At 32.7% G+C, this 27,562-nt stretch overlaps 3 protein-coding genes across 3 annotated transcripts in view; 2 read left to right on the plus strand and 1 right to left on the minus strand.

Annotated features, from left to right (window-relative positions):
* The window catches only part of LOC140050864 (excitatory amino acid transporter 1-like), a 31,727-nt gene extending 30,345 nt beyond the window's left edge, over positions 1-1,382 (minus strand). Inside the window, exon 1 of the mRNA XM_072095831.1 lies at positions 1,032-1,382. Within this exon, the coding sequence (XP_071951932.1) occupies positions 1,032-1,345 (314 nt within the window). The 5' untranslated portion in view covers positions 1,346-1,382. The remainder of the gene's footprint in view (positions 1-1,031) is intronic.
* A 1,626-nt stretch (positions 1,383-3,008) lies between these two features.
* On the plus strand, positions 3,009-6,526 carry LOC140051575 (dynein light chain Tctex-type protein 2B-like). Its single transcript, XM_072096829.1, has 2 exons — positions 3,009-3,147; positions 4,870-6,526. Exon 2 carries the CDS (start codon positions 4,899-4,901, stop codon positions 5,502-5,504), a length of 606 nt encoding a protein of 201 aa, XP_071952930.1. The 5' UTR covers positions 3,009-3,147; positions 4,870-4,898; the 3' UTR covers positions 5,505-6,526.
* Positions 6,527-7,921: 1,395 nt separating this feature from the next.
* LOC140052128 (uncharacterized) lies at positions 7,922-23,096 on the plus strand. The gene is made up of 5 exons (XM_072097549.1): positions 7,922-9,272; positions 10,883-11,839; positions 12,345-12,499; positions 16,395-16,602; positions 22,244-23,096. Exons 1-5 carry the CDS (start codon positions 8,087-8,089, stop codon positions 22,363-22,365), a joined length of 2,628 nt encoding a protein of 875 aa, XP_071953650.1. The 5' UTR covers positions 7,922-8,086; the 3' UTR covers positions 22,366-23,096.
* Positions 23,097-27,562: the final 4,466 nt, after the last annotated feature.

Raw genomic sequence — 27,562 nt, forward strand, 5'->3', positions numbered from 1 at the left:
CCACTGATCACCAACTGGGCCCTCTGGGAGATCAGTCTTTGACTGAAGAGGTCACCCAGTATAAAGATAAAACAAACAAACAGAATTTTGCCGAGAGGTACACAAGATATGTGTGGTAATAATTTCATGTGGGTAGATAAATGTTGCCTAGGTCAAAGGTCACTGTAAATATTATCGTTTTTTTTGCCCATTTTCAATCTGTAACCAACTTTAGAGCCATGTCAGACATAGTTGAAAAGAGTAAATGGTCTAATATTTCATGGAGGCAACAACAAATGCCTCAACAATGCATATACACAATATGAATCTTTATGATTGTTCTTACTTACCATTAAGGAGGTCTAAAAATGAAAATAAATTATTGTTCATGTGGATATATTTTATTTGGTTATTGAATAATTATACTTACTTACTTGATGGTTATCCTCTTAAATACTCAACTTGGAAGTCTAACAAAGAGGCCTTGGGGGAGTGGCTTACCTAAGTTGAGAAATTGTCTTTGAATTTGTCATGGTTTGGGGCTTCTATTGTATTGGGATAGTTTGTTCCATTTTCTGGTGGTTTTCGGTAGAAACGAATTTAAATAAATATTGTTTTTTCTGCTACTTCAATAAGTTGGGCAGCACTACCCCTTCGTGGTCTATCTATCTTCGGTAGGCAGGCATCTGGTTTAATGTTGATTTTATTTTTAATAATTTTATATAGGAAAGTAAGCTGGTTTACTTATAATATCAATATTATTATCAATAATTACATAAAATCATGAGCGTGTTAATTAAAAACATCCAGAAAAGGCGGAAATGAATGTAGCGCACCATATATAAATTAGCACAACAAAAATAAAATGCAATTCTGATATCAAATACAACCGATATGATAAAAAGCGTATCTGTTGATTTTATTGCAACCAAAATTAGAAGCGACCAATTTCAAGCACGTCACCTATAGCCCCATCCAAAAATAATCATAACATATTGAAGTTGATTTTAAAAACCATGCAGCTTAACAATACATCAAAATAAGTGGCATACCTTCCAGAAGATTTCTGATCCAGAGCTGCCATGCCAGTGATTAGACTCGAGGTGAGAAGTGGAATAATCAACATCATCAATGCATTCAGAAACAAAGTACCTGGAAAACTTATCAAGGCGATCTGTCGCTGGGTGTAAACTTTACCACTACCAACCTTCACAATTGCACCAACAATCACAGCTAACAACAAAGAACTTATCAGGAGTACAACCATCAAATTATTCTTTAAAAATCTCCGAATCTGTTGGCACTTTGGGCCGTTCAAACATGACGGGTAAAATCGGGAAACTCTTTTGGATTCCGCACTATCCATTTTCTGTTTCTAATGCAAAAAATGGTTTTCAATACAAACACACGAAACCAGACGCACAGGTGAGTCACTTAATATGCAACTATATGACCTGATAATAGTTAAATATGACTACAGTAGGTCTATATCATTCCACCCTTGCGAAAGACACCGCTTCTTGAATACCGTTATTTCGTATTATAAATGACGAAAAATATCTTCCTCCTCTCCTTCTCAGGTCTGCTTACAACATTACTGTGATTACGTTACGCTTCAGCAATCCCTAACAAAAATTAAGGTCAAAGTTAAGCACGGAATATGATTGGCCAAATGGTGATTGGCTAGTAATTTAATCCAATCAACCAAGGCACAAATATATATTTTTGATAAAAGAATATTTGAGTATGTCCTCAAAAGTAAACTGCATTATAAAACAATTGTATGTAATGACAAAAAAGTGTTTGTAAAATATTCTCACTTTTTCAACAAATTTTGTTATGTTGTCTTGTCATGATTGTTGTTATTACTTAAACCAGAGAGTTGTTAATTAGCAACTCCCTGATTAAACCATTACAGCAACGCGGTGCTGTGTTTCGATCCACCGCGCCGTAATTGGTAGAATTAAATAATACAATATAACATAAAAACAATACAATCAATTAAGGCTACTTAACCCTCGACTCGAGTTAAATATAAAGGATCTCAAAAAACTAATTGGGTTACAAAAGACGCTAAAATTATGTATACACATTGACTTCCGTAGGCCTACAATAAACTTCCACTTATCATAAAAAGATATATTAAAGTATGAAGTACGGTAAACTAAAAAACAGTTTAAAAATTGTTTTAATAAAATAAAATAAAGTATGTTACCCCAGATTATCGTACACGTGGGGTCCGGGTTTTATTTGTGTTTTGATGCCCTACAAATTACGCTACACAAGTCGGAACGATTTTTCATTAATCATTAATAAACATGATATAGTCAATAAAATACTCTTAAAGATGTATTGTCCCCCTGAAAAAATAATTCTTAAAAAACATTTTGTTAAATATTCCATTTTAATGTAACATAGGCCAAATAGTAATCCACTTTGACCAAAAATTTGATTAAAAAAATGTATTTACCTGAAAAAAAATGTAATTTATGCAAAAACTGGTCAAATTGGCTGCCAGCCAATGGGTTTTGGTTGAATTTAACCATTTATTTTGTCATTTTAAATATGAAAACATTATTTGTTTTCGTTTTTTTTCTATGGAAGTGTTTAGCTTTATTAAAACTACAAAAAAAAAATATTCAAAGTCTGATTTAATTAATCTTCATTTTTCATGTTTTTGAGGGACAATACATCTTTGAGAATGGGTGAAACAGAAAATTAACAATATATACGATAACAAAATAATTAACGAAATAGCTATAAAAGCTATACAAAAAGTTCAATTTACACACAATAAAAAGGGAATACATTATGTTTATTTTCATTTTAATTACATTTTCAAACACTGCAAACAAAACATATTCATGTTTTTATTGCTGGAAACGTTGATCGTTAAAATGAAATGTATACGTCACCTATAATAAAAGTTCACGAAGGTCGGTATTTTAAGAGCAAGTGCGAAGTGTAAGAGGGGGGTCTGTTTTGTATCACTATGGCAGCAATATAACAGATCTATCAATATACTCTATTGTCTTTGCAGGGAGTTTTAACAGCTCCTTTAGTCTTTGTACTTGGTAGCTTAATGCATGTGACAATAGTATCTGTGAATCTTCTTCATAAGATTAGTAAGAAGCATGAGTCGGTGAGGTTAAAATAACTTATTTAACGGTAAGATTTTATCTTTTTATTGGCGTAAAATTTAATAAAACATACAGGGCAAAGCGGAAGATTTGCTTCCTGTATGTAATGCATATGTATAGGCATAGACTCATGCAAATGCTAGGCAATTTGGTTAAATCTAAAATAATGAATTCAAACTTTGATAGGAAATCCTCTTATCTTGATATAGATGATATTACAATATAAGTTGTATTTGTAATTGTATGATGATCTTCAAAACAAAACAAAAAATCAAATTCGGATTCCTTATACGGACCCATAAAGGCCATATCAATTATTACGAAGAATTTTATTTGTATCAACGGCGTGGATACACCTCATCATACCTTACCTTATTGACCTCTCCCCTTAAAGAGTACATCAACATTATTTTTGGTCTAACAAGAACAACTGTTCAAATGGGGGACAAATGTGATTGTGGAATGGATGTTTTTTTTTAAATGTTATACCGGGTAACCTCTTCAGTCAAAGACTGATTTCCCAGAAGGCCCCAGTTACAGTGGCCATGTGAACTATGAAAATACAGATAGATATGTGGTCAAGGACCACTCTATTACATTTTGGAGGCAATCCGGAACACGGTCCCAATTCTGGACCACTTTTTAGTATAATTTCAGACCTGCTAGAGTTAAAATATAGGAAAGAATTTTCAAAAGCCGGCGACTAAGTCTTAAAGTAACAAAGTAAACTGAAATTGCATTTTCTCGAGAACTACTTGTCCAAAAAAATTCATTTTTGTAGAGGCGAGAGTTATAATTTGTGATTTGTAATTTTAAAACATAATTTAATTTACAGGTTTTTTATACGAGTAGTTTTAAAAAACCTATTTCTTTAAAAATTTACCCGTTTGTTTTTTGCGTTGCTGTTCTATTATTAGTCAACTGATACTATTCTTAGTTGAAAGGCTGTAGTATAGTAGTAATCATGGAGCTATCTAATTTTATAGCTCTATGGTGTAATTAGCCTAAATCACACACGTCAGCATTAAGACACACACACACACACACACACATTTCCCGGAGAAATCTTATGTAGGAGAATTTTACAGTAGGCGGAGGTATGCACTATCGAAGTGGCTTTCTTGTTCACAATGCGACTTATAACTAAAGTTAGTAACTTAGCTCCTAGTAACATAAATTACGGCGTAATACCGATAATAAGCCGATTAAGAGAGTAGCCTACTATGACGTAGGGCTACGTAACCAGTATATTAAAGAGTATAATGGTCTTACACAAAACCCATTGGTGCGGTACTACTAGAGCCAGGCGCCACCCCAAAGTAAAACTAACCAGGAGGGGATATTTTCATAGATTAAGCATACGATTATGTAAAAGATGTATTTCTCCGACAATTTATTTTAATGAAGATCGTGGGTTCCATTGTTGGGGAGAGAGTGAGGGAGTGTGTGTGCATAACAAAATGAAGATTTACATTTGTTTAATGTCATGGTTTTTTGGTCAGTTTCGGATTTATTGTTTTTAACACGTCACATATACTATGTTTTACCTCCTGTAAGTGGTGAACCTTGAGATCACCGTTGGCTGGGAAAATAAATCATTAAATGTTTATCAACCCTGTTTTCATCACTTTTGGTGTTTTGGTCAAAAAAGTTACTACATTATACTGCTGTACTTCTTTTAAAATAAATTACATGAGGCATGTTTTTACACGGAGATATATATTAAATAATTATTTTATCTCATTTACAGAAATCTAACTATTGGTACAGTTCTCAGACATGTCGTCAACTCACCGATTGAGTATTGGGAATGTTGAAAGTTTCAACAAAGTGCAAGGGAGCACTGGAACGTCAAGAAGAATGTCTATCGCATCCAGAAGAAGTTCTGTAACCAACTCCACAATAGGCGAACACTCTCGCTGGAGGCGTCAATCAAGACAAATGTCTACAAGTTTCAGATTCAATATGACACAGCAAAGTAAAATGAGCTCTCCTGCTGGAAGCAAACCAGCAAAGCCGATCATCAAAATGGAGAACACTTACAAGCTCGGTCCAGACCACGGAGAAAAATTCAGACCAGGACAGATCGAAAAAATAATTAAGCACACGTTTGAACAGAATCTTAAGGGAATGAAGTATGAACCAAGAACATGCGGAATATTTGCTCAAAGACTTGCAGAAGAAATTAAAGAAAAAGTGCGGGAACAAAACTTTAAACGGTATAAAGTGGTTTCACAGGTTTTGATTAACTCCAAAAATGAGCAAAGTTGTGAAGTGGCCAGTAGAGCCCTCTGGAACACGGAGACGGATAATTTCGCTTCATACACGTACCAGAACGGAAGTTTCATTGCTCTTGGTCTTGTACATGCTTCCTATTATGAATAGTTCAGTCGATACGGTATCATGTCTTGCGACAATAAAACTGCCTGCAGTAATCGTGTCTGCTGACGACAACATGCATATACCATAAATACATTAAAAAAAAACATAAAACTCTGTTTACACTATCAAATTTGATGTGACAAAAAAAGTGATGCGCCCATTATGTACACGATGATGTCATATTACTACCATATTTGGGAACATCACACTATGGGTAGAGAGCTTTACCCTCTAAAATTAATCTCTACCTATACTAGTGTAGAGTATCCCACCATATGGATTGCCTGTCAGAAGTCCCTAGATACCGCTCTCTGGTGGCTAAATAATGTGAGGCCAATTTGCTCTTTTGTCCCCGTAAGTATTATCTGAAATTGCAAGAAGGCCTAATTTTATATATAGTTTTATTGTGTATATTGACGCATTACCATAGCATTAATGAATTACGAATATTGGTGATTATTCGGTCAAATTTCCCACTTGGAAAATAAATATAAGGTGGTGTATATTTTGTAAATGAACTCTCCAATAAATGACGATGATCCATCCATCCACGTCATCAGGGCAGGTTTATTATTTTATTATTCATTTATGACGGATTGTTTTAGATTGGATCAGGTCGGGTGGGATTGAAAGCATAATATATTTTACCACCATCCGAAAGTTGGGCGTTGTATTAATGTTATAAATGAAATCAAAATTGTATATAGTCATCATGTGTTAAACATGACACTTAATTACCGTTTAGTATAAAAGTGTCAATTAATGTTTATCATTTAAAGATACACTGTCTCTACAGCAGGCGTATTGATTCAAAATCATCAATTTGATTAACTATCATTTTGTTCATTGCATGCATCATCAAAGCGTGAGATTGTTTGGTAAAACAGACATTGTGTCATTATTGAAAAAAAAAAATTAAAACTAATTATGTATTTTAATAATAATGATACTGATAAATTAATCTTTTTAGATATCACTTTACAGATTAGTTAAGAGACAGTGTATCTTTAGTAATTATTGTGATTACAGTGGCCAATTTGTGTGTTTAAAAAAAAATATAAATTGTTTTTTAAAACAGTGTTGTTGTTTCTGTACTTTCTTTGTTTGACACCTGTGTTTCTGAAGCTGCTATATCATTTATAAGACATCCATGATGATGATGGTGACGACGATAATGATGACGATATTAATGATGACGATGATGATGAAAATAGAGTACTGTACTTCTTTCTGTATTAAAAATTATTAACAGCGCCCTCTGGCGTGTCTAGTTGTTAAAGGCCCAGGTGCAGCAAAACATTCTATTGATCATTTCTATTATAGGACAAGCTTGTCATATGTTTCTATATGAATTATTAGTATGATGTTGACGTGTATGCTTTTTTAAATAAAGCATTTAATTATCATCAGTTTATATAAAATATGAAAATTAATTATCATTTTTTGTCCTACATAAAAAATGTTGCAAATAGAGAAAGTTTCCTTTCAAAATATATGAAGAGAATTCATTGTATGTTATAAAATAAATGTCCATAAAAATGCGATATCGATAAATTATAATAATGTTTGGTAGGTGGTGTAGAACAAGAAATATTTCTTACAAAAACGCTGGTCGCTTAATGACGTAACAGTTTAAAAGATATATTGTCCCTCTGAAAAATATTTTTTATTTCAAATTTGTTTTTGAATGTGTCGATAATACTGTAGTTATTTTACCTGAAAAATGTAATTTAAAGCAAAAAATACTTAAATTGTCTGTCAGACAATGGTTTTGGGGTTATAATTAAACGTTCTCTTTTTATACGTAAATAAATATTATTTTTTTGTTACAGAAGTGAATAACTTTGATATGAAACACAGACTCAATTTCTGTCACTTTTTAGTTTATTTTATTGCTAAGGCCAAGGTCAAGTCTGGGGGTCACTTCATCACGCCTAGATACTTCAAGTGTGAAGTATCCTATTACAAACAAAAACTTAATGGACTGTCAATAATGATAATAATTCAATGATTATCTGACAGCGAATTACTGTATTAGTATATATCGGTCTAGATTGACCGAATGGGACTCATAAAAACCAGAAAAGCTTTGGGATTTGTAATTTTAGCATGACCTGTCCTAATAGACTCTCTTTCCCCATATTTGTTTGGGTCCAGCAGCTGGGATCTATAAATTATATTTGAGTTTACAAATTAGCAAAAACGTCAGCCTCTAGTACTAACTGCTGCTTGCTTTCAGCTTATAAAATAATGATCATCTCTTGTGACGTAGCTGGCTAGAGCAGCACCGTGAAAAAACTATTTTACAATAATTGAACAACAGAGGGGGCTAGACTATATATACAAAAAAATGAACCTTGACTTTATTGATTCATCAAGATTATTCAACACGGACGACCGAGCGAGCTAGCTACTACACACGGCGACTGATGATGATGGTAGAAGAAGTATTTGTTTGTTAAATTTAAATTGATTATAGACTTACAACTGTGCAGAATGGTATACTACATAATATATAGGGTTATAATAGATACTTTAATAAAATATATGATTATTTAAATGTTAAATTTGATGTGTACGTCATCATGTCTGAAAAACTACCAAGGAAGAGTCGGCATTCACGAGAAGAAGACGGACCTACGAGTGCGTTGTTGGCTGTTTTTAAACCACCAAGACGCAGATATTCAACGTCCAACTGTGATTCAAACAATGATAATTTTTATGATGGATCCAGTACAGGAATGTACGAAAACTCATCCTCTCCTGGTGCTTACATAAGAGTAGGACATGCGACGAACGTAAAACATGTTCAAGGAATAAACCCTGAGATAGTACATGCAATAAAAGCAATTGATAATGAACTTGCTAGGCCCAATATTTCAAACCAAGACACAGTGGATGGAAACGTTCAGTCACATCTTGGTTCGTCTAAAAGAATGAAAATGAATAGTGTTCAAGAACGTGAAATCCAAGGAGGTGCTTACTTACTCAGAACTGTAGAAATTCATAAAGTTTCTGGTGAAAAATTAGGATTTTATATTCGAGAAGGAAACGGAATTGATCATAAAAATGGTATTTTCATCACAAGACTGGTTCTTGGAGGAAAAGTTGAGGAGAGTGGTTTATTGCGTGTCGGCGATGAAGTTCTTTACGTTAACAGTATACGTGTTTCTGGTAAAACACTCGATGAAGTACATGTTATATTACAGATTCCTAAGAGGCTACTAATAACCGTAAAATCTAAACAATTTGGTAAAAGCAAATTCCAGGATTTGACACGTACTCGTTCTGGTAGTGCCCGATATAGTTCAGATTCGATTAATCATAGTGAAGTTGTTAAACAAATGAAGGGAAATGGATTGAGTGAAAGTGCTAGTCCTCGCACCAACGGAAAGTATTCCAAAGCGTTGTTACTTAACGATGAGCTTCAAACTAAGTTACACTTGAGCCCAGCTGTGAGTATAGAGGATGATAACCGGAGTAATGCTAGCGAGAGCTCGTACCAATCACGAATAAATAGTTCTTATGAAACGTCGTTTATACAATCTTGTGATCCATATGCCTTTCCCGGGAATGAACGTGATCAAACATTGTCAAAGATAAGACCCTTATCAGCTATGTTGCCAGATAAAGAATCAAAGAGGTTTGACCTCCTGGGTCATGATACTAAAAGTATGAGCAGACCAGTATCGGCGATCCTATCAAGTACAACAAGTCAAAGTTTTGATTGTGAATTAGAATCAAGAAGAGATATTGCAAATGAAAAATTGGGTAAGGAAATTTGGGCCAAGTAATTATCATCATTAGTATACATATTCAATTTATTTTATAATACCATTTTCCATTATCAAAAGTAATATATTGACCATCAAATGTTAAAATGTCTATAAAAATATAATAATGAATGTAATAGTTGTTGATGTCTCTCAGATTTGAGGTTAGATCACGGAAGAATGAAATTACACTCTTCCCTGGTTAGATTTAATAATAGAAATTATTTAAACAAAAATTAATTCCAAACCAAAAAAGATCAAATTGATAATTATTAATAGTTTAAAAAAAACACAGTCCATACTGCAACTGGTGCCTTTCCAATTGAATGTATTGTTTCATTCATTCATTTGTTTTTACTTTTGATTCTCATATATCCACAGACTGTACATTAGTTTTACTTTAATTACAAAACAATTAGCTCTTTCCATATTTATATTTTGAAATATTGTATATTTTATACTACCCATCCATATTTGAACAATTTAACATGTTTAAATATATTAAATATTGTTATTCAAAATACTCATTAATATTTTATAGATATTGTAATTTAATTCCAGTCAGCGTCACATGGAATAGGATTCAAAAGATTTACCTGAAAATTATTTATTAAGCCTAAAATCCTGTCCTCAATAGTTTGAATAGTTTAATGGACATCCTGGGATTAAATCAGTAGAATAATAGGGATTACCTGGTCGTTATAGATTTACTATTCATTCTCTCATACAGTAATAATTGATAAATTCACTTCATAATAATAATAAATGTGGTAAACCATCAACCATTGAGGTCCTGAAGTGTAATTGAGAAATGTAACCTTTTTTAAACATTGACACAGTATTTAACGCAGTAGAATACTGGTCATAGCTTTTATATTCATTCTCTATATAGAAAATATTTTTTTCTCTTATTATTAATAGAGAATAGAAATTTGTTATAAACACAATTGCCATGATTTTAGAAAGTAAGAAGGTGATTTTCCAATACCTGGATTCTGAAATAAGGAACAGAAATACAGTATTATATTTAAATGAAATAAATTGAATAATGTCACTTTTATTTTTTCTTCTAATTTGGAAATTATTTTAATAAGTTTGAACTTAGTATTATTTGTCTGTGGTTTGGTAGTGGTTTTAATTAATTTATCGCCTCTTTGATATAACCAAAACGTTGAATTAGCACCCAGCTAGCCACCTGTCAGCTTCCCTACTAACAGGTGGCGAACAATTGCTTCTACCATTCATATTTCTACTAGCTTAGCTTCCAACAGTTAATGGACTTTAAAAAATGATTGAATTGGTTATCGAATTCTCTACTTTGGGAAGAGAATAGTGATCTACTTTTAATAGGTTTTTCAATCAGATACTGTACAGTATATCATGGGAAATGACAGAATTTAAATTTGTTATTATTATTTAAATAATAGTTCATTCTTACTGTATATAACGCATAAGCAAGCTCTCAATGCACTTCATATTAATACCCCGTTCATTTTTTTGTATCAAACACGTATGGAAACATACTCCCATGATAATTCAGCAAGTAATCAGCGCAAAGTTGTGTCTTGATCTATAAAATGTGTTCAAATTTTAAAAAATAATTTTCAGATAATGTTGAAGGAATGGTGAATTTTGAGGGAAGAGACAAAAGTCATCGTCCCGAGTTCAAACGAAGTTTTAGTGAGCAAATTGGGGGTCAACACCAAGCAGCTAATCCAATCAGATCAGATGACATGAAAACTGTAAAAAGTGATGAAGTATTTAGCGACACAAAACACAGACACATTTTAAAATTTACAGAGAAGAAAGTTAGAAAATCTTCTGGCGGTAGTCGTTCAATGGACATTGATACAAATCAATTTTTAAAGTATAAGAACGATGTAACATTGCGCATCCGAAACAAAAACCTTGCATTTTCGGGGATGTTAACCCTACATGTCCATGGTGGCCGAAAAATGTCTCCTACTCTAAGCACGAAAAAAGATTTACGCGACTTGTATTGTATCATTATGGTTGACTGCTTCCACAAAGCAAAAACTGCGAGTATTACAAGTAGAGATGAATTCAACTGGGATGAACGATTTGAGTTAGATTTAGAGCAGGCTCAAGAATTAGGACTAATGGTATATTCTATGGATGATAAACTTCAACCTCATCTCTGCCATAAAGCCACCATTCGCCTTATGCAGGTCCTTATACACCAGAAATACAAATACGAAAACCAGAAACTAGCTATCAAGTTAGATCCCCGTGGATTGTTATATCTAACTATGGGATATATCGAGCGCCAAGCCACTTTAAAACGTGTTCCGTCACTTGATAGGAAGGGCCTGTTTGGCGTACCTTTGGATGTAGCCGTACGTAGAGAAGGTCTGGCGTGTAAAATTCCTCGTCTTATCTACAAGTGCACTCAGGAGATTGAACTTCGAGGAATGAGTATTATTGGGATTTATCGTGTTTGTGGGTCTGCGAAGAAGAAGAAGAAACTTCACGATGAGTTTGAACGTTCTTCAGAATTGGTTGACCTAAGTTTTGAAAGTTGGCCAGATATTCATGTTATTACAGGTACAGTATTGGATTGGTTTTTCTTCATAACTTATAAGGTGTCAATTGTATCACATTAAAGAATTAAATAATTAATAATTTTATTATGAATATCATGAATAACATGAAAGGATGGCTACCAAATTCTAGCGATATTGGAAAGTAGGATTTACAAAAATGGGTGTTATAAATAACAATACTTTAGTAAAGAGTTGGGTTGGGTGGCTGCTGTGTTAAAATTAGGTCTTTTAAACTTTAGACTGGGTAGAAGTCTCTTGAAATACAATTAAATTACAAAACATCCATGCATTTTGGTAGTTAATAAAATAAAAAGATGATTTCTCTGTGGAATTTTTGACTGGTTTGAAATTACCCAAACTCATTAAAAAAAAAGATTTATAATTTCTTAGATTTTATCAATAAATGAATGAAGTACCTGTAAACATTAATAAGAAAACTTTTTCCATAACATCAACTTTGAATTGTCTAGAAACATGAGAACATGTCATCCTTTATTTTCTTAAAGGTGTCCTGAAGGATTACCTACGTGAACTCCCAGAACCTTTGTTCACAAACCGCCTATGCGAGGAATTCATTGCATTCGCCACCGAATCTGACACCCCTTTACCCGAAATGGAAAAGGTCCACAGCATGATCAACACATTGTCCCCTGCTAACAAGGTAAGCACAGTTTTGTCGCCCAAGGTTAGCGGATTTCTTTCATACCATGGTGATAATCCTTGGGTAAAAATTAAACATCCAGGGAAGAAGCCAATGGCAGCCCAACTAATTTATTGTAGGATATTTAAGATTGCTCTCAGTTTGTCTCTTTGTTAAATGTCAAAATAATTACAGATGCATAATGGTTCTATTTGCAGTATAAACATTGTATTATTTGTTATAAAATTCAAGTATTAAAGTATCAAGTTATATACAGTATATTGTGTAGTCCTGATGAAGCAATAGTCTAGGTCCTGGGTAAGAGTTATATGCATGCACTAAAAGGAGAGGAATATTGCAACTGATAATTGATTATTCTCCTAAATTAAATGCATACAAATCTAATACCCAGGTCCTAGACTATAGTGGATGGTGGAAACTAGGCATTTTCTAATGATTGTTTAATTTATTGTTTGTTTTTTTAATTTCTTAAAATTAGTTTATTCAGACTTCTATCTATCATGTTTTATTTAATACTCTGCTTTATTTAATATGACAGTATCTCAAAAACACATAAAATCATTTGTATACAAAAATGATTATATTTGTTTGACGATAACTATCAGTTATCATTGTATGATTGATCTTGTTCGATTAGCTAAGTATTCCTAAAACAATACTAGTAAATCATAACAAGCTTCAAAATGTGAGTTAACACGGCTATTTTAAGAACAGTCCAAATATCAGCATTACAATGATAAAGAGAATAATAGCAGAGAAAAGATAATTCTCTGCCAATCACCACAGTTTCGCAAATTAGCAGGGATTTGGTTTGTTAAGTACTGTGAATTACCTGCCGATTTTAATGGTTTTGTTTTAATGCTGTGCTATAAATTATTACAATTATTATACACAACAGTTTCCACCAAGTATCTGCTTAAGGTACAGGGGATTACACCTGATGTCATTGATTTAATGAGGTTAAATTGAATCACGTCTTTTTTTCATATTTAAAACAAATTATAGCACAAACTCACATGGCACTGTAAACTTCAAAACATGAACATGACACGGGCCCTTTTTCTGCTGCCAGAAATACATGTATATTTTTGGTATGTTATGTACAGGATTTTTGACAGCAGAAAATAATGAGTCTCATAAAAATATACCGTATATAATTAACGTGTATATCTTGATCGTTTGTGGATATTATGTAGTATATTCCAATATGTACTGTATTTGTAACCCATTTCTGCTGCCAAATATATTGCATATTTTTTTACCCATGACACAAGGTGATCTATTTTGTGCCTACTACTATACCTGAATAAATTATATCAGGTATAATCCCCTTCTAACGGGAAGAATATTTGTCGATTAATAGTGAAAATGAAACCCAAGCGGTGAATAATAGATTGTTTGCACACCAAGCAGAACACCTTGATTAGAGCAACTTTTTTCACTAATTAAAATGTCAGCATTAAATAATGATACTGGATAGTTTCTTCCTTGCCATTACAATTCTAAGAAAAGGCATTTATTGAAAAGCAATGCAGAAGAAACAGAAATTGTTTGTATTGTTTATTGTGGAGCACTGTGGCGCAGTGGTTAGAGCATTGGACTTGCAATCAAGAGGTTGTCGGTTCAATTCACTGCAGTGTTGAGTCCTTGAGCAAGATTCTTTATCCACATTGTTCCTCCCCACCCAGGTGATAGAAATGGGTACCGGTATGTAAAAACTTAAAGTACTGGGAAGGTAAATCAGACTCGTTTGTGCGGGAGGAGTGGCGTACCCCCCACAAACATACACACTTAGTGGAGTCTGACCCAAACGCTATGGAGATGGGCACCACGGCCGTTAGCATTAGCTTAGGTTTCGACTTTACCTTTACCTAAATGCAATTAATTAAGACAAGGGCAGATAACCCCTTGTTATTGTCATGATCTATTCTTCTTTCTTTCCACGAATTTTGTTTACAGCGTATCTTTAATTCTGGTCAACATAAAGATTGTAGAACTTTGTCATAAGATTGATGTGTAGCTGTAGATGTAGAAACTTTGTTACATGACGTTAGAGTCGCGCAGTTTCAATTTATGAAATTTTATGGTTGCTCATAATTCTGAACAAAATTTATTTTTCAATGAAACTTTACAAAAGTGTATCTTATTATTATGGAGCAACTTTTGACATGATAAAAATGGCGTGCTACACAAAAAATAATGAGAGTACGCGTATTTGAAATTTCAAAATGCGCAAAATTAATTTCTAATCAATTTCGCATACATTTCAGGAGATTTTGAGCATTTCAAAAATTTCTAGATTTTTTGCGTTTTGCCCACACGCTTGTACGCACAGCTTGTACCAAGCGTACAAAAATGGTTTTTGCAATTGTTTTTTGTTTTTCATACCAGCTGTAGCAGATTTAAGTTATTTTCATGAACTTTAATTGCAAAATAATGACGCACGTGCACGTTAAACTAATAATCGTGTGCTAAAGAATAGATAATTTAATGCAAATTAATTGTGCAAAAATATACCTATTTTTAATCAGTTATAGCTACTCAGAATGGCTGGTTACCCCCATTTTTTAAATGTATTATGGAAGCTGATGAGTTGTTATCAATTCATGTACAATTTGTACCTACCGGTTGTTTTGACATCACCATATGACTGCTTAAATTTAAAAAATAAAAATTTTGTCAGTTTTGTACTAGTTAATCCAATTTAATAGAGTGCATTGCGCTAACGCGTTCCCCATTTTCTCCTAGATTTTAATAACTTTCTCAATCAATTCTCTTTCACATGAGTTACAAAAATTTTAATTTTTGTTACGTCATCATATAAAAATATTAGAATAACGTGAGTTACTTTAAATTTCATCTTTATTTACGTTACAGTATATTTTAATCTGTCATCGTAATGAAATGTGACCCATGTGATTAAAACTTATTGTGGAAGCTGTTTAATTATAGATATGAATTCATATATAAAAATGTTGTCTATCTGATGTCATGACGTCATCATATGGCCAGATTTTCATCTCTTTCGTTAAGTTCATCGCGTTTAAAATAGAGCGCATCTCAGTTTTGCGTGCCCAAAATTCTTCAAATTTTTATTAATGTAATTATTTAGATAGTTATCTTCTAAAATTGTTACCTTTACCTTGTTACCGCTTAGATTAGTTTTTATTGGCGTTCATGATGCACACTTGATTACTCACTTGCTAAATAAAGTACAAAATCATTGCTTGGAAAGATTATCTGAGTCATCCATTGCCATAGTTACTGGGTGTATAATATTTTTAATATACAAAGATGCTTTTTTACATAAAAAAGGAACATAACTTGCAAATTTTGTATTAATTTTTGTTGCATTATATAAGAACACCATTTTAATATGAATAGATAATTCATTCATTCAGAAAGATTCATTTCAAAATTGAAATATAATACAGTACAACCGTTCATACCGTAATAATCCAGGTATTCAAAATTCATCATCGTTAGAAATTGGCTGGAGGGCCGTGGTCGTACAATTGAGGTCTGGCTCCTAGACTTACCTGTATATGTACAGTAGTGCCAGTCGTGTTCAGAAAAGTACTTGTTGTATTGAATTATTCTCTTGGATGTGTAGGTGTTTAATCGCTACTGAAAAGAAATACTAATATTTTGACCTTTGGATAAATAATATAATAAATTGCTTAAAATATAGTGCTTATTATCTCTGTTACGGGTACCATGTCAAGCTGCCACCAGATAGCTCATTGGTATGTACATGACAGGGGATGGTATGGGCGCCGCAAGTACACCGGAGCAATAACCCCCTACTTTCTAGAGGTGCAGTTTTAAACATAGCCTTGATCCTGTTCCAATTTTTATTTAATAAAAAATTGTACTTTTAATTTGTTTCTTATAGGAAACAGTTTGCTTTATAATGGATCATCTGAAGTTTGTATCTATACACCACGAAAGCAACAAGATGGACACACACAACATTGCTGTATGTTTTGGGCCTGTACTCATGTGCCCATCGGGTATTGGCGTACAACCACAAGCAAGTATGGCATTTGAGAAACACATAGAAGTACTACAGGCTTTGCTTGATAAATGGCCAAATCCAAAAGGTATTGCATTTCAAATTGCCTAAAAAAAAAGAAAAGAACTGTATAAACATTCATTATTTTATCGTAAAAAATTTGCTAAAAATAACAATATTGAGAAATATTACTTAATTTTTACTCGGGGTACCCGAGTCTAGGACTTACCAGGGCTGCAAATTAAGGGGTATTTGGTCGCATTCGCGACCTAATTTTTCTGTTTGCGACTAAAGAAACAGAATAGGTCGCGCATAGCGCGACAAGATCGTCTGCTTGTGCGAGTTGTTTCAAATTGAAGTCGGGTGTGTTTTCCCTATTTCAAACACTGTGTAATTTAATCTCTCTAACTACGGACTCAGGAGTTTCCACTAGTCACCGCCGCCGCAAAGGAGTCAGGTTCATTCAAGCGTACAAAGCCCCTAAACATTTTACACTCGTTGTGATTGGAAGTTCGTCCATTTATTGCATGTTGCCTTACCCAATCACACAAAAGGACACCAAACACACAGCACAGTGTGACGCGCGGACGACACAAACCTCGTGGAAAATCACCTCCGTTTTAAAGAAGGAATATAAAATCAATTGTACCCCCGTACACAGAAGTTAGCCAGGGCGGGCGCGGTAGATACAAAGGATTGTCGCCGCGCAGTCATCAGCATTTTTAGGCAGTACATGGAGTAAAGGGCAGTATAATGGTTATATCATGATTAATAAATAATGTAATTAATGATATATATAATAATATCTATTCATTATATAGATTAAACAGCAGTAATTGTTTATCAGTAGATTTAATACTTTATTCCAGATTCTGATTATCGAAAATTATATATCAGAGAAAATACCGCAACTTTTCCTACGAAGTAGCTTCGTAGATAAAACAGACTACGTTGTTGGCTTTGTAGGTTACATTGTTTGGCTTCGTTAGTAACCTCAATAAACAACCTCACGATGTTCTTAGTAAGTAACAAGGTGTGAAAATTATTATTTAATGTGTTATTTTTGACTGGCGGAGGAGGACCAATTTGTACATTACTAAGAAATATATAATATAATAGTTTTTATTCGTAAATATTTCATTCGTGTGTGTTTTTTTACTCTCAACGGCGAATATAAATTTCCCACAACGTAAACGTAGAGACACGATCCAACACAATGAACTATGCCAACTAATAAAAATAATATAGCGAACGTCCAGTCGATCCAGAAACATGCAAACAAAAAGATCGTAAACAATTCATTCTAATAAATATAGTATCAGAACGTTCAATCGGTCGCTCAAAAAGACTGCCGACAGAAGACCGTAATTAATACATACAGACCTAGTTTTTTGGTCACATGTCATGAAACGCGATACTCTGTTTTACCACCGCAAACCTCTCGCATGTTTTTTTTACTCTCGGTACGAGGGGGATGGCTACAAAACAGTGTACCTGAATTTTGCGTCACATGAAACGTAATACAGCTCTAAACTGTTCCCACGGTTCGCACGTTTTTCCCCTCCAAATTCTGGTCGGGTCTTTTGTCGTAATAATAATTTACAAAGGCCTATGTTAAATCTTAACATGGAATATATATTTATTTTGCATATATTTTGTTGGTGTCCTAGCCAAGGTGTTGTTGTTTTTATAATTCGCTAAACCAAGGTAGGATTGAATCATGTAGGCCGCTGAAACTCTCTCTGCGTGAGCTGAGGGCCTCGGGCCCGATTTCGTCTCGTCGGCGGATGTCCTGCCAAATTAGGACAACCGATGTGTAGGGCGGCTACAAAAATTAACGTCTAGGATTTTAATTAGCCAACAATACATGTTTGTTTCCATTGTTTATACTCCTAACTAATTACTAACCCTACGAACCACCGTACGATCGACGCGTAGATATTAATATCATAAAATCGTAGGCATGGCAACGAACAATATTTTGGAAATTACAGGAAATGTTTAGCCATGGAGGAAATTTTTTCCTCCATGGTTTAGCGAACAATGACCTACGATCTATTTACGCGTAGGCTACGAAAGGTTACGCGAAGCAGTAATTTCTTTCTGTACCGTAAAAATAATAGATCTTGCGTGAATATAAGTGGCGCATCATCAGGACCAGTGCCTAAATGTGCATAACCCAAATTAATTGAATTCTTCAGTGCTGAATTTTTATGTGCTCAGAAATCGATTGAAACAACCTATAATTACTCAAAAATCTCCCCCCCCCCCCCAAAGCGGGGCCATTGGCGGCCCCCCTGACCCCCAGCCTAAGGTTGTACTGTATTTCATTTTTATACACCCCCCCCCCCCCCCACTAAACTAAAAACGGATCTGCGCGGATGGGGTTTGAGGGAAGGGGGTTAGTTGTCGATGAAAAGGTGCTACTAAAAAAATTGGTGGTGCTACCAAAAATTATTATGAGCCATCATACAAATTTGATAGTGCTACCAAGTAAAAAAGTTAATTTGCAGCCCTGCTTACTCATCTTTTCCTCTTCTTCCTCCATCTGGACACTATTGAGTAAAAAGTGCGATTTTTAAAGTACTACTCCTCCCTTATTCGTTGTAGTATTGAGCTGGGATTTAGCATGAATATACTACAGGGACATGTCCTCAAAGCTATAGAGACGGATTTTAAAATTTCAAACCAGATGCAGCTATTTTACGTCTCGAAGCTCTGGTACCGTATAGCCGTATTTGGTATTGGTAGCGAGGTTATTGATGTGTATGTGACGTTACATCCGGTCTTATGACGTCATTACAGCTTCTTTTTCTGTACCCCGAGTATCGCACATTCGTGCTTGTTCATGTAGACTTGTGCAAACATAGAGTATGTGTACACCAGTTTATTCACAATAGGAACTCTCACATAAAATTATAGCACCTATAAAGTACTGTTAAGCTCTGTCTGCACTGATTTTCCCAAATATGGTAGTAATATGACATAATCCTGTCCATCCATATACAGTATGGCCCGGCACATCACATGTTTGATAGCGTAGATTAGAACTGCAGTTGAACTACAACTCTTTAGGTATGTGAGTCTATGGCCCTTTGGTTGGACCATTCCGATATATGACAATTTCTTTCTTTTTTTTTTCTGAAAATACAACAAACTGAACAGATGAATTCCATAAATTACATGAGATTTTTAAACAAAGTACACTGAATGTAGTACAGTACTGTACTATCATTATCCTATGAAAATTATATTTTTAGTTTATATTTTCTGTATCAGAAAGTAAATGTAAAGTTGTTTTCTTAAAATCTGTCTAATTCAAATCTTCACAAAATCTTAATGAAAAGTTTCAATTAACATCAGTACTATAGTTGTGAAAGGATGTTGTACTTCAAAATGAAACTAATAATTTTTAAAGTGGTACTGAAATAGCAACTTTCACGATCAATAGAAACTTGATTATCATAATATGATAATCAAGTTTATAATCAGAATTATAGCATTTAATAGATTTACATATTTACGGCCACTTCCTGGATGAATAGTAATTTCTCCAATTCACTGTGGGAAATTTATAATTTATTGCCATCGTAATCAAATTCTTCTGATTCTAAATTTGGGAAAATCTTGGAATATTTTCAAAATTTTGTAATACAGTGCTTAGTTTATTCATATTGTGCCAGTTGGGTTTAATACAATGACTAAATTTGTAAATATCCTAAATATTTTAGGTGAACTACTTATTTTATTATTTAAAAAAAAACGGATTATTAATATTTTTCAATGATACTATTGTAGAATGCCTCCTTTGGGGTATTCCTAAGATCCCTAGACCACTAGTATGCAATGGTAATATACAGTTAGTCTATTTCATGCCTGACTTTAAGCTTGGTTCTAACTTGGACGCAACGCAAAATATAGGTGCAACGCAAGTGAGTGTTGACCAATCACAAGTGACATTTAGGATGGTCTATCACATCGTGATTGGTCAAATTACTCACATAGGCTGACGTCCCTGTGTTGCATCCAAGTGGGAACCAAGCTTTAACTGGGTATTAATGGTCTTTCACATCTGTTCTGGCAAGAGATCGGAACAGCGCCGGCAAACCAAATAAAATGTCAGTGTTTACGATATGCGCATATCGACCGGCGTATAGCTGCGTGGAACGTTGTGAAAACGAAACATTGACATTTAATATACCGGAATGGATGTGAAAAACCATTAAAGCAACATAAAGTAGTTCTTTTCCCCTCTGAGGAGAGATCATTTCTGTAGTACAGAAATGCCTGTAAGTAACATACAATCTTAATATCCATTTTACCGTAATATGAATTTTTAGCTTTCAGAAAATAATTATAGCATTGGTTGATTGAATATCCAATGGTACGATAAAACATAGATAAATAGATAGAGATGTGTGGGGAGGTCAATGATGAGGCTTTTAATATTATACAATGAATTAAAAGGTAAACAAATTAAACAAATATATGCCTGATAGACTAAAGGTCATATCACTACAATAAAAATGTACTTTACTGTACATACACTATTTAGTCAACCACCTTCATATTATTGTTTTTCAATAGCCTATACTATTTGAAAATTACTATTGTATATCTATTCAATACATTCATGAACATGAATAGGCGCCACACCTAACACGATGTCATTCACTACAATATGTGCATGATCTCAGCTTAATGTGTATTGTAATATATTACTTATAAAACACTAATTTGTCGTAATACTGAATTTATTAACCGAACCTCCACTACATTATCAATGTGGAATAAGTACCAACATTTTGAATACCATTTCATATAGGTAATAAATATAGATTAAGGTGTACCGGTATTTCTAAACTATAACAATAAAGTATACTAAATCTAGTAAAATTACAGTAACTGTAGTAAGTTTATTTATTCTTTAACTAAAATTACTATACAATTGTGTGGTTTGATATTGATTGTGCACACATACACAAACTAAATTTATACAAGACAAGTTTGAAAAATATGCAAAGAAATTGATTTGAGTGTTTGATTAACATTTTTTAGGAAAGTCAAATATTTTGTTGGTAACATTCAGTGTATAATGCTATACAGCATACTCTGTGTTGCTATAGGTATAAGCATTCACTGAGCGTATGTTAATTAGCATGGGCATTCTACATGCATCTCAAATAAATTAATGTAGAAATGCAAGACATGCAACTACAGTATATTTACTTTTAGCTTTTTATTTAGCTTTATAAAACAATGTACATGATACAAGTTATGTTTTTTCTTAAAGAATATAAAAGACATATTTTAAAAACCTTGTTTGTAATATTCATTGAGGAATATTCTATTCTATTAGAATATAGAGATGTTTACAGGGCATCCATTGACCATATGAATACTATTATTACAATTTTCACCCCATTGTGATACTCTAACGACACTCTGCTGTTAATTTGCCATAATTTAAACTCATGAAAAAGGAATAGTATTAATACTTAATATAATTTAACTCCAAATGGGATTACCATATTTTTAATTGTGAATCTATTCTGCAGTCTAATAATTTATATTAAAATACTCCATGTCTCCTTTGTAAGTTGAAATTTGAATTTACCCACCCAATATATAATAACCCCCTACTTATAATGCGTCTGATTACTGATAATGAGCATAGCTTCCAAAATACTTATTTTAAAGTTCGTTTTATGATATTTTTATTATATTAGGTCCCAGAGAGAATGAAGATACAGTAGAAAAGAAGAAGGAAACTGACCACCAAGAGGAAGATAGTTGTTACCATAGTAATGATGATCTGGATGAAAACATAGCAGAAGTCACTGAGGTGTGAAATTGGAAGTTCACTCTTGAATACGGAGAAAATCGGTGAAGACCCTCTGATCACCGAATAAATATTGCCCATCAATTTGACATGCCTACCTAAAGCTCTGTCTACACTATCAAACATTATGTGAAAAAAAAATGTGATGTCATGGCCATATCACTACCAATACCATATTTGTCAAACTAGTTTGATAGTGTAGAGAGAGCTCAAGGTTTCATTTGCACTGGACTTTTTAAACTAACTGAGTGGTTGATTAATCCAAATGAAAATAATAAGAATATTTGATTGGACTGAACCGCTTTGCTGCTAGTTTGACCGAAAGAGGGCTTTAAGTCAATAACTGCAATACAATTCAGTAGTTTTCACTACCCATCATAATTATTTTTAAAATGTGCCATGTATTGTATTCTAATAATGAGCCAGAAAAAGTGTTGCTATTTAGGCGCTGTCCACACCAATGGAGTTACAGTGTTTTAATGTACGACGCTGATTTTTATGCCTGTACAGACAATTATTTTAGCATTGTTTCCAATTAGGAACCATATTAATGGAAAATGGTCTAGAATATCATTTTAGCGTAACATGCTGATGCAATTCAGTATTCTAACCAATCAGAATATTTGCTATGATGATAACAAGAAGGATGAAACTTCCATTGAAATAATCATTTTATTTGTATTTTTATGCGTTTTATAATTTAACTTTACTATCACTGATCAGCGTCGTCGTCCTTACTTCATCGATGGGAACATATAATAGCATTAGGTATATGAAATGAACATACCCTGTACTTTATTGAAATTATTTTTTCTCTGTTAAACCTTGATTGTAAAATGGATGATTTAAATACTTCCTCCATGGTTGTAATAATGCTAATTTTAAAAACGACTATTTTTGTAGATTTGAAAACTCATAAATAAACAACAATATTAAAATAGTTATTTGAACGACTGAAATTATAAATAGCTTATTTAATAAAAAAAACCTGTTTAATAACTGAATATTACATTGTATTATGAATAATTAAATAGGAAGGACAGGAAAATTGAATAAGTGAAATAGTTGTGTTGAATTCATATCATTAAAACATAATTGGAAGTTCCTAGGCAACGGTTGAATGAATGGTTTTTCTCAACAAGGTCATTCAAAATGGCCTATACTGTCACAACAGAATGTAGAAATATATGAATTATTTCTAAATATAATTATAAGTAAATTTGATTAATAATCCGTTTCTTTATTTACAGCTTAAACACAAGGGAATTTAATTCAAGTAATCTAACTATACGACTGTTGATTGTTTCTCTGTTTGAAATGACATGATGTTGAAAACAGTTAAAGCAATAATTTCCTTTAGTTTGTACATAGCATGGAACCTTGTTATAAACATCTGTTGCTAAATATAAGAATATTATATAATTGAAGTTACCTTTGAAATAGTAGCAACATTTAATTTATGTATTTATTCATTGTTTTATGCCTGTTGCGAGACTCTGTTAAGCCACGTACATAAAAGTATTGAAAATAATTAAGGTGTAATTATGCCTTATGCGAGATTCTCTTAAAGGTGCACACAATTGTGAATAACAGGTATGCTATGCACGTTAATTGTATGATATATACTTTTATTTTCTTCTGAACAATTTTATTCAGAATAATATGTATAGAACTGTACTGTTTCAATACATAAATTAATTTGGACTAGATGGCACGCTCGCTTCGCTCGCGTACCATCTAGGTCGTGCCCACAGATGGTTCTCGAATACACAGTATTTCCAGCGAGAAAAAAATGGAGATTTCAAATGTACGTACCGCAGGACTATAATACATTGTCGTTTACAGAAACGAATAAATATACACAATGATTTATGTAGTCAACCAAAATTAGCACCCTGGGAATTACTTCCGAGAGAGAAACACATTTTTTTATTTGGACTCATTTAAACAAACCCAATTTGTGTTTTGTATGTAACATTAAGGGTTGAGGGATGGGGAAAGAAGATAGGTACAAAGAGGAAACATTTTAAAATATATTCTTATCCACTCAGTAACGAAATATTGTTTTTAATGTTTTATAGGCCTATAAATAATATACCACTAAATACAGTAAAACATTTACGATTTAATACGGTACTTTGTTAAAACTCTCACTGTCATAGTCGATTGAAATAGTAAAGTACATGTAACGATACACCACTACGACGTTTATATATTTTTAAATTATTAATTAATACAAACGTTGAGAAGCAACTGTCAGTAATAACGTTTATTTATTTGTATATTATATGTTTATAATCTAACAGTAGGGCCTACCCACACTCACAGTAATAAAGTTTATTTGTATATATTTTATATTACATCTAACAGTACCAACACTCACAGTAAGAAATTTGCGATTCAAATTGCGATCAAAAGTGGTTAATACCTTAACAGTATTGTACAGCATTGCAATACTATTTATGTTTATTCTCCAAGGGGGCCCATAAATCTAAATCTATACCTCTATGGTTAAACCAAATAATTTGGAATGTTTATTTGTATATTATAATTATATGTTTATAATCTAACAGTAGGGCCTACCCACACTCACAGTAATAAAGTTTATTTGTATATATTTTTATATTACATCTAACAGTACCAACACTCACAGTAAGACATTTGCGATTCAAATTGCGATCAAAAGTGGTTAATACCTTAACAGTATTGTACAGCATTGCAATACTATTTATGTTTATTCTCCAAGGAGGCCCATAAATCTAAATCTATACCTGTATGGTTAAACCAAATAATTTGGAATGTTCCATTCATCACAAATCAATACATTTGTAAAAACGTATATTAAATGTATCAAAATAGTATTTTTTAAAGAAAATCGGCCTGTCTTCAACATTATGATGCTGTACTCGAACTGTTCAACCGGTTTTCAGCTATTAAAAACAATTATCGTAGGAGGAGATAGAAAAATGCGAAGCCTCCTCGCATTTTTGTGGCGGGTATTTTTCAAGATGGACATCCATTAGACAGTGTATACCACGATCGGAAAACACCCCTATTTGGGGCAAATCTTTGAACCTAAATTCGTTTTAATCGTCAATAACTAATTATCTAACTTAATTTAATTAGTAAACAGGGTTACATCAGGTGGTTAAAATCAGTACCGAAAGTACGAACCAACTTTACATACCATCGAGTAAAAATTCTAAAAGTAAGGCGCGATTTACCGAATTTTGCCCTTACGTAAATTTATATATAGATGCTTTTGGGCACAACATTTTTTAGTGGGAGTGTGGTGCATTATCACTCATTTATTAGTGAAAACACAAGAGGTTAATTTAATCTTATGCATTGTATCTTAGACAAGGCAATTAATAATTGCTTTAATATGTGTAAATCAGTCGTTCCAACCCATAAGTTAACAATTCGGAATTTAATGAATCTGACGCGTTTTGAATTAATTTGACACGTTTTTATGGATGTAACTCATTTTAAATTCATCACAGATTACCTCGTGCAATCCGTATTTCAATCTTAACAGAATGTAATTATGTATTAAATACAGAAATAAACTTAAGTAATGTGGGGTTGAACATGTTTTTTTTATCTAAAACCAAAATTTTGGGAGATTTTGTTCATATTCGGGAGGGAGCCTACTACACATTTTGATTCAATACAGTACACACGATATTAGCAGCAGTTTTTGAACAACTTAAGAATAGTTTGAATGTGTCCCAGTCTGAGCAGCGTTAGTGTTGGCCTCATGGTTTAGGAACAAACGATGATTATAAATAGCTTTTTGCTTTGTATTTGTATCTCCATTGATATCCAGACACTGAACCCCACAACATTTTCATTTTTTCAGTAATTTACCTTTTGATATATAAAGAATTAATACACATCTTTGATACAATATTTAAAAGTTTCTTTACCCACAGAAATATCTCAGTTCAGCATATTGCAATAATCTGTAAATTGACTACAAAAACCCACTTTACATTATTTGATTTTTACAGTTAATATTAACTGCAACACTTTACTGTAGGTTTTATTTTGTTAGAGCAATATTTGTTTCAGTTTTTGTAACTAAAAATAGTTTGTTGACATTTATATGATAAATTATAATTCCGTCCAGTGTGTATTCACATTTGATCTAATTACCTTTATCTGTCATTGTAATAAACAATAAATATAAAGCCATAATATGTTTATATTAAATTTATTATAAAATACTATCCTATATTTACATAAAAAAAAGCAATGGGCAATTTTTATTACTGTAAGATTAAATGTTGTGCGCTAAATAATTAAACCAGTAATATTGTTGGTAATGTTGATAACAAAATTCCCACTATTTAATAGCAGTATTTGTAACATAATATAACATTTAGATAACAAAAGCTGATCAACTGTAACTTTGAATAATTAAATATTTATCGTAAAATAAATAATGGGAGGGAAGTCCAAACATTGACATCTCACAGTACATAAAGATATTCAGGGAATCTAAATATTTACACTTTGAAGTCACACTTAATATTACAGTTTAATGTGCTTTTTTATGTTTAATATAAGGTGTGTGCTTATGATATAATAATTTATATTTAAATTAAAATTATTTTATAAGGTACCTTAACTGGTTACTATACACAGTTTAGATACTGTTAATTTTGTCTATTGGAATATGGCTTTATTTTAACATTTTATTGCTTTCATAACTGGGACCGGACCAGTCTGATTTAAATGTTGTACGAAATATTGTCATGCTGTCATTTGCCCTATGTAAAAAGGTCAAATGGTCATTACATGTACAAATTATTAAAATAATCAGACACAAGTTTTCATGTGCTCAGCGGGAGTACAGATTTTATCTGAATCAATGGTGATTTAATATCCCAATTGAACCAAAGAAAAGCCTAACATGTCTCGAACCTCTTGTAATGCATGTTTTCTTTTCTCTCCCAATTATTTTTGGATGATGTAAATTAAGCTAGTTTAGTTTTTCCTTTGAAATATGAGAATATGGATTATACATAAATATGTATAAACATATAACATGTAGTCATACCATGTGAAAAAGACATCTGGTACATATTATAAGAATAATTTAATATTTTTTAAGAGGAAAATGACTTGATGAATTTGTTGTAATTAATAATTCTATATTGTAAATAGTATCAGAACCCACAATGAGTGGAAATGTAATGAA

Source organism: Antedon mediterranea, chromosome 6 (genome assembly GCF_964355755.1).
Source record: "Antedon mediterranea chromosome 6, ecAntMedi1.1, whole genome shotgun sequence".
NCBI classification, from domain to species: domain Eukaryota; kingdom Metazoa; phylum Echinodermata; class Crinoidea; order Comatulida; family Antedonidae; genus Antedon; species Antedon mediterranea.

Excerpts from the sequence above, each read along its gene's own strand:
- LOC140051575 (XM_072096829.1), top strand. The coding sequence starts at position 4,899 with ATGTCGTCAACTCACCGATTGAGTATTGGGAATGTTGAAAGTTTCAAC.
- LOC140052128 (XM_072097549.1), top strand. The coding sequence starts at position 8,087 with ATGTCTGAAAAACTACCAAGGAAGAGTCGGCATTCACGAGAAGAAGAC. Across the intron at positions 11,840-12,344 it reads AGATATTCATGTTATTACAG|GTGTCCTGAAGGATTACCTA; the intron begins GTACAGTATTGG and ends ATTTTCTTAAAG. Across the intron at positions 12,500-16,394 it reads CATTGTCCCCTGCTAACAAG|GAAACAGTTTGCTTTATAAT; the intron begins GTAAGCACAGTT and ends TGTTTCTTATAG.